General features: G+C 41.9%; 1 protein-coding gene across 3 annotated transcripts; it reads left to right on the forward strand.

The window, feature by feature from the left end:
* Positions 1-576: 576 nt before the first annotated feature.
* NGDN (neuroguidin) lies at positions 577-7,695 on the forward strand. Of its 3 annotated transcripts, none has more exons than XM_014856281.3 (11): positions 578-659; positions 1,025-1,084; positions 1,701-1,772; positions 4,745-4,882; positions 5,130-5,214; positions 5,298-5,350; positions 5,572-5,695; positions 5,784-5,952; positions 6,715-6,871; positions 7,015-7,072; positions 7,524-7,695. In XM_014856281.3, exons 1-11 carry the CDS (start codon positions 648-650, stop codon positions 7,541-7,543), a joined length of 948 nt encoding a protein of 315 aa, XP_014711767.1. In that variant the 5' UTR covers positions 578-647; the 3' UTR covers positions 7,544-7,695. The 3 variants fall into 3 exon arrangements, with proteins under 3 accessions (XP_044621277.1, XP_014711767.1, XP_070360196.1); XM_070504095.1 differs by lacking the exon at positions 578-659 and adding an exon at positions 708-920; XM_044765342.2 differs by lacking the exon at positions 4,745-4,882 and having other exon boundaries at positions 577-659.
* Positions 7,696-7,821: the final 126 nt, after the last annotated feature.

Genomic DNA, 7,821 nt, shown 5'->3' on the forward strand with positions numbered 1-7,821 from the left:
TTTCCGTTTCTAAACCCTGGCTCTGGGCTTCTCTGGTCTAACTCTCCTATCTGCAGATGAAAAAGCCTCAGAGACCGAGTAGTCACATATGACTACTGTCACAAAATTGACCTAAGAGCACTGAGGTCTACGAGAAATCTCGCGCAGCCCGCGATGGAGCAGCAGCCAGCAATGGCGACTCCGCAACGCGGTCCCCTCAGAACGAAGCCAAAGCCTGTCACCTAGCGGCCGGTTCTGGCCACAGAAGGGAAAAGTCGTGAAAAAGGCTCTGGGTACTGCGGCATCCAGGAGCCAATACGCTCAGTTCACTCAGCTAACTCTTTTCTTCCATTGGGCCCCTTTAACTGTCAATCAACCACCTGCCCCGTTTTCATTGGTTTAGGTTCAATCATTCTACTCAACCTACTAATCACTTGCCTCTTTCCAAGAGCATCTTTACGTCATTAGATCGCCTCCTAAGTCTGACGAATTTAGCCAGTTCTCCTATTCCATTGGCTGGACCCGGCCCCTCCTCTCGAACATCCTGTTCGGGGCGGAAGTGAGGGAGTCCCTATTCCTATTGGCTTAAATTTGCAGACGGCAGTTGTCTATCAAGATAACTTCGCTGTCAGGAAGTACAGCCCCGGAAGGGGCGGGCTCATGCCAAGATGGCGGCGTCGGTGAGTGTCGCGTTTTATTTCTCGCGTTGCTATTGTGGACGTTTCCTTTTCTCTCTGCTGCTAGAGGCATATTATTGGCGCGAGGGAAGGGTAGTGATGAAAGTAGCTTTAGGAAGGCGACTTCCCTGGCCTAGCTGGGCAAAAGCAGTAGTAGGGAGACGGAACTGAAGTTAACGCTCCTCTACAGTAACCAGGAGGCCTGGCCGGCTGTGAGGCGAGGCTGCATGTGCCCCACCCGGAGTGGGAAGGCCGGGAAGTCTGGTGTGTCTGAAGGAGAGAGAGGGATTTCCACGTCAGTCGCCCCGTCTTTTCATTATCCTGGGGGAAAGAATGGGTTTTCTTTACTCTCCTTCTCCCTTCTATAGGGGGTGGTAGAGTCAGACCTGCAAAGTGCCGTGAGACTTCTGAAGAACCTTCAGGAGCAGGTGAGTAATGTTACTCCTTTGGAATGGATCAGTCACGGATGGGCTTTGGCTTTGTGTGCCTCGCCTTCAGACTTTGGTGACTTGGGGGCATATATTTGAATGCTACCAAATACCATAAGAGGAAAATGATTTAAGGAAAACGTTTTTAGGTTAGAATGCAAAGTATTTGATTTCTGCATCCAAAGGAATAGAGACAACTCCGAAAAGAAAACTGAATCCGTTTCCTTCATTCTTAATAGCTAAGGACACCGATAGAGAAAAAGGTGATAGGATTTGCTCTTTGGGTGCTGGAAAGTATACATTTATATAATTCGATGCCTTGTAAGTTCAACCCGTATAGATAAAGTTACAGTCCCCCCATCACCACTGTCCCAGTCCTTAGCCCCTCCCCATGGTTTCTTTAGTTTAAGAAGAGATGGAAGGCTTTTTTTACCTTTTGGAGAAGTATCAGAAACCATCTCTTCTATACTTTCCCAAAACTAGAAAGAAGATAGTACTGTACTTTAGGCAGTGTTTCAGATAACTTTTAGGCGGCATTGTTTAGCTTTTGCCCTTCATAGCTCACAGAGATGACTTGATATATTTTGGTAAGCTGTTTTATTTGGACTGATTTCAGGTGACGGCTGTAACTGCACAAGTGCAAGCTCTGACGAAAAAAGTTCAAGCTAGAGCCTTTCCTACAGAGAAGGTAAGTCATACTTGAAGAGTAAGCATTCCTTGACTTGATGTTCTCAGCCATTCTTTCATCATAGATTTGAGTATCTTGTGTGTCCTAAGTGCTGGAGCTTCAAAGATGAATAAGATCCAGTTGCTGTGCTTAAGTCTAGTGAAGACAGAACAAAGCAATAGGTATAAGCAGTAACAGTCATGTTACAGAGACATGTTGAGTGCTGTGCAAGCCAAGGAGAGAGATTAAATAATTAGCAGAGGAAGTCAGGGAAGGCTTCTCAGAGGAGGTAACAGGATTGTGAAGAATAAATAGGAGTCAGAGGGACAGAAAGAAACAGCGCATGCGTGACACAAATACTTGGAAGCATGGTCATGTTCTGGGGAAGGAGGTAAGTCATTTAGTGTAGTCAGATGTAAATTTTGTGTGTGTGTGTGTGTTTTAGGAGTAGGAAATAAGGCTGGAAAAGTAGTCACTCTGTGAAGGGCCTTGTAGGCCAACTGAGGAGTTAATATTGTATTTCATCTAACCTAAGATGCTGGTAATTAGAGACATACCAGTTGTTTTATATACTAGGAAAAAAATGCAACCTGTTAATCTATTATATAATGCTAAGGTACTGTTGATTAAAAGATGCATCCTGACTTCAGAGATATTAAAATATGAAAATGATGTGCATCTTAAAATTGAAATATGGTAGTTTTCAAATTAAGGTCTTAGAAAACCTTCTAGGGATCATTGGGTGTGGGGCAGTATAGGAGGAGGACTCTGGATCCCTCATATCTGTTTGAACTGGAACACTCTGGTGTTACTCATTTTATTTATTGAGCTTTAGTCCTAAGATACCATTTAAGCAAAACATGCCATCAGCGTGTGTGTGAAAATTAGCAAAAGTGTGAAAATCATTGTAGTAGCTTAATAAGAATCATTGAAGGATTTTTAAGCATGGAATTTACAGCAGATTTGTGCTTTAGAGAGATAGCAAACAGCACTTTAATATCTTCTCTTTTTGCCTTTTCTTTCTCATCATTAAATTTTATTATCTTTTTACTTTTTCTGACTTTTTTTAATCTTTGCTTTTTCTTGCTGCTTTGTTTTTCTTTCATATGCTTGTAACCTAGTTTCAACTTGACAGTGCCCAAGCGTGTCTGAAGAGCCTACTTCTCAAATTCTTGGCTGTCTTTAGTCTGGGTGCCATGCTTTGGCCTATTTTTAATGCCTTTTTTTTTTTTTAAAGATTTTATTTTTTTCCTTTTTCTCCCCAAAGCCCCCTGGTACATAGTTGTATATTCTTCGTTGTGGGTCCTTCTAGTTGTGGCATGTGGGACGCCGCCTCAGCGTGGTTTGATGAGCAGTGCCATGTTCGCGTGCAGGATTCAAACCAACGAAACACTGGGCTGCCTGCAGCAGAGTGCGCAAACTTAACCACTCGGCCACGGGGCCGGCCCCTTTAATGCCTTTTTGAGATGGGCTTCCAGTATCTTAGATCACTGTGTGTTTATTCATTGAACAGATGTTTATTAACTTATCTTTCATGACCAAGACTTTTACAAAGTGTTTTACAGGTTACACGTTGCTCAAGCAAATATTATATAGTATATTCTTTTAAATAAAAGGAAGTAACCTGTGAGCACTGACTTAAGTTGTAGTTACTAAATAAATTTTTAACAAAGAGTCACGTTATCTTATTTGAGCCTCATAATTACTCTTTGGGGCAGGAAAGAAGTACTGTACATATTACAGATGTGAACACTGAGATCATAAGGTTAAGTGACTTCCCAACATTTGACTACCAGATGCCTAATTCAGAACTTAAACTCAATTTGTCTGTTTTTAAATCCTTTGCTCATCCTTCTGTAGCACACTAGTGCTGATCTCAAGGCTTAACATGTTGGTTTAAAGATATCCAGGGCTTAGATGTTGGAGTCAGACTGAGTTTGAATCCCAGCTCTACTCCTATTACTCTGTAATCTTGGGCAGAATATTTAACCGGTCTGAAATAGGTCTTCCCAGGGCTGTGGACTTTTTCAGTTTTATACAGTCACAGTGACTCTTTTCTTCTTTTCTTTATTTAATATCTAACTTAAGTCAATGCTCACACGTGTTACTTTGTTTTATTTAAAAGGATAAACTATAACATTTGCTGGATTTTTCTGCCTGTAAATATAATACACTTTTAATTTTAGAAAGTTTGGAAGATACATGAAAGCACAAAAAAGAAAATTAAGAACTAATATAATCACCATTCTGAGATAACTACTGGGGTACATGTTTTGGAGATTATAGAAATTATATGTGTTTGATGGAAAAACACTTTCACAGTACAAGCACTCCATTTCTTCCTTTTCCTCATCTTGATCCCCAAGGGTAGCAGTTGTTAATTGTGTGTCATACTTCCTTCCCGCTTAATTGGAACCATATTAAGCACACTTTTAAAAAAACCTTGTGTTGACATGGACTGAATTGCATGTCTGCATGTATAGATCATTGTTTTACTTGTATCATGTGGTTCCGTTGTATGGGGATAAAATCATTAATTGTTTTGATTAATTTAATTCAAAATTCAACAATGTGTGGGGACTGTTTTGATTGTCACAATTTGGGGGGGCATCAGTGGGTAGAGGCCCAGGATGCTGCTGAACATCCTCCAGTTCCTGGACTGTGCACCACAACAAGGAATTAATTATCTGTCCCCAAATGTCAGTAGCTCTGAGGTTGAGAAACCCTGCAGTAGTCATTTTGGGGGATACTTTGATTTTCCTACTCTTACTCTCTTCCAGTAATCCTCTCAACTTTGCTTCTCTCGTGTTAGCATAATTTTCTCTCTGGCCATTTTAGGTACAGCCACGTCCTTGAGACTACTCTAAATACCTTATATGAACTGATTGGGAAAAACTGGAAGTTGGAAAAAATTATCCTGTTTCTCCTAGGCTCGCCTCATGATTCTCTGGCTCAAACTGAATTTGCATCTCTTACGGTTTTATTCAACTCAGGGTCTCAGCCTCTTGGAAGTGAAAGACCAGCTGCTGCTCATGTACCTTATGGATTTGAGCCATCTCATCCTGGACAAAGCCTCAGGAGGGTCTCTTCAGGGACATGCTGCAGTTTTGAGACTGGTGGAGATTCGCACAGTATGAAGCATTTGGCATCTTAGAGTTCTAGGTTTCCAAATCCTGAACTCCAGGACTGTCACACAATAGCTCTTATTTAAGTGGGTGTTCCTATGTTTAAGTGAGGAAACCAAATGGAAAAAGTATTTTTCTCTTCATTTGCTGCACTTTGCATATTTTAGGTGCTTTATCTGTCAACTTAATATAGGAACTCTGGTGTGTGCTTAATTTTGGGAAGGGAATGTAATCCTTTTTAACCATGTTGTAGGTTTTAGAAAAGCTTCGTCCCTTGGACCAAAAACTGAAGTATCAAATTGACAAACTGGTCAAGACTGCAGCAACAGGCAGCCTCAGTAAGTGGGGGAAGCTATAAGGTTATGTGGAGACCATCATAAAGATCCAAACCTTAGAAAATCACTTGGGTTTTTTGTTTCAGGTGAGAACGACCCCCTCCGTTTTAAGCCTCGTCCCAGCAATATGATGAGCAAGGTAAGGGGTTGCATTATCCTGGTTTTCCTGAGGAAGCTAAGCCTGAATGAGCCTCCTGGTGATCCTGGGTCTCCTGGGATTCTCTTATTACTATTGATGCCCAGCTTGTGCCTTAAGACATTGAGTATTCCCACCTCCCCAGGTTACTCCAGCTTTGGTTTTTCTTATCACTTGTGTGACTAACACTTCCTTAGTTTGTGGACATTATGTTCCCTTTGTAGTTGAGCTCTGAGGATGAGGAGGAAGATGAAGCAGAGGAAGGCCAGTCTGAGTCTTCAGGAAAGAAATCTGTAAAAGGAACAGCTAAGAAATATGTTCCACCACGCTTGGTTCCGGTACATTATGGTATGAACTGTGAGCAGCTGCCTCCTCAGCATGAATTGTGTTTCTCTTCTCTGTTCTGGGATAACTCTTGCTGATTTTTATCACATAGATGAAACAGAAGCTGAGCGGGAGAAGAAGCGCCTGGAACGAGCCAAGAGACGGGCACTGAGCAGCTCTGTCATTCGTGAGCTTAAGGAACAGTACTCAGATGCTCCAGAGGAAATCCGTGATGCTCGGCATCCTCATGTTACTCGCCAGAGTCAGGAGGATCAACACAGGTTTGAGCCCTTCCAATTAGAAATTGTTTCTCTGCTGTAGAGACCTACCCTTGTGCTTTGGTTGAATTTAATTAAGTATGGTACCAAGAGAACTCACAGTATATAGAAAGTGGAGTGAAAAACTTGGAGTGACAGTTTCTAAGAATTAGGGGTTTGAGGTATAGAATAGGAACTAGGAAAAAAAACTTTTTTTCCTAATTGTTTAAGTTGAGCAACTGCTATATGAAGAAGAACATGCGCAGTTCCACCCAGTAGGGCTTTAAAATTCTGTATTATCACAGCTTTCACTTTTGTGCAGAGGGCAATAAAGGCAGGTTTTTGTGATGGCATCAACAGTGCTAGGTAAGTTCAGGGAAGAAAAGTAGAGAAGCAATTGTGACTCGAGTACAGATTAGTCAGCTTTGCTCAGGTGGCAGTCTCAGCAGTTGATAGATGTGAGTGAAAGGGCGTATATAGGGAGTCCTGTTTATGGAGCTGAAATATGAGAATTTTATGATATAATAGTTTAAATATTCCTTTGGATAGGCTGTAAGTTCGTTTCTAGGGAGGAAGGAAGTTCTGGCACAAAGAACGTTTCATTGAGGAAGCTCAGCATTGAGCATTCAGTATGTCCTTACTAAATACCATATTGATGTGCTATGAAATTTCTTGAGAACTGTCTGAACAAGGGATGAGTAAATACCTGGGCTCAGGTTCTTGGCTGCAGCTTTCTGTCTCTGTGGACTGAGTGTGCTGGAAACAGTGTCTGTATTTCTCTGGCAGGATTAACTATGAGGAGAGCATGATGGTGCGTTTAAGTGTCAGTAAGCGAGAGAAAGGACGGCGAAAACGAGCAAATGTCATGAGCTCACAGCTTCATTCCCTCACGCACTTCAGTGACATCAGTGCTTTGACAGGAGGAACGCCTCATCTTGATGAGGTGAGATTGTGATACAGTGGTGGAAGGTGACGTTCGTGCTTTCAGCCAAGTGTATGAGGGGCTTGTTACCATGAGGAACTTGGGGAGAGACACTAACACTTGGAAGCATATTGCCATTCCTTCACTTTTCCGTCTGTCTCCAGGATCAGAATCCTGTTAAGAAGCGGAAGAAGATACCTAAGAAAGGTCAGAAGAAAAAAGGTCAGTGAATGGTAGGACTTAGGTGGTCAAGTGCAGGGTGGGGAGAATGAACTAGGATGCCAACTCTCTGGATTTGCCATTCTGGGTCCTACCAATTCCAGTGGTTATCTCTTCCGTACTGGGCATTAATCTCTTTAGATGGGCTTTTATTTTTCTTCTTTCTGAAGCTGAAAATCAGCATCATTTACAAAAGAGATTTCTGGATTCCATCTCTCAGGTCCCACCACCCATTTGGGCTTCCTTAAGTACAGCTATAGAAGGATCGCTTGAAGGAACTGTTGTCCCATTTCACTTTCATTCCTACGTCTAGTCTTTTGTCCTGGGAGAACAGAGAGAGTACTGACTAGGGGACCTGCCCTATTGAGCCTTTCTGTGTAGATATCCTTTTTTTCCTGTCCCTTCAGCTTTTCCAGCTCTCTTTTGCCTCATTCTTGGTTTCCCTTCCTTTCAGGTTTTCGGAGGCGGCGGTGATTATGGGTGTACATATTTATATATATTTTTGTCATCCTGGGATGCTTCTAATTTCACTGTATGTAGGTTTTTTCCTTGGAATTCATTAATTGTTTGCCCTGGACATGTGGAAAGTTCTTTATTAATAAAAGTGATTGTACTTACGAATTGAAGGCCTTTTTGCACATGTATTGTATGACTGGAATCACTGGGTATGGGGTATTTCTGGTGAGAGGGTCATGAAAAGGGAAAGATGAGATTTTTGGGGAGTGAGTGAAGTTTGGCTTTATATAGTTTTC

The sequence above is a fragment of the Equus asinus genome, chromosome 2 (genome assembly GCF_041296235.1).
Source record: "Equus asinus isolate D_3611 breed Donkey chromosome 2, EquAss-T2T_v2, whole genome shotgun sequence".
Taxonomy (NCBI): Eukaryota; Metazoa; Chordata; class Mammalia; order Perissodactyla; family Equidae; genus Equus; species Equus asinus.

Coding starts and splice junctions, on each gene's coding strand:
- NGDN (XM_014856281.3), top strand. Junction 1,085..1,700: donor TGAAGAACCTTCAGGAGCAG/GTGAGTAATGTT, acceptor GACTGATTTCAG/GTGACGGCTGTAACTGCACA. Junction 5,953..6,714: donor AGTCAGGAGGATCAACACAG/GTTTGAGCCCTT, acceptor TTTCTCTGGCAG/GATTAACTATGAGGAGAGCA.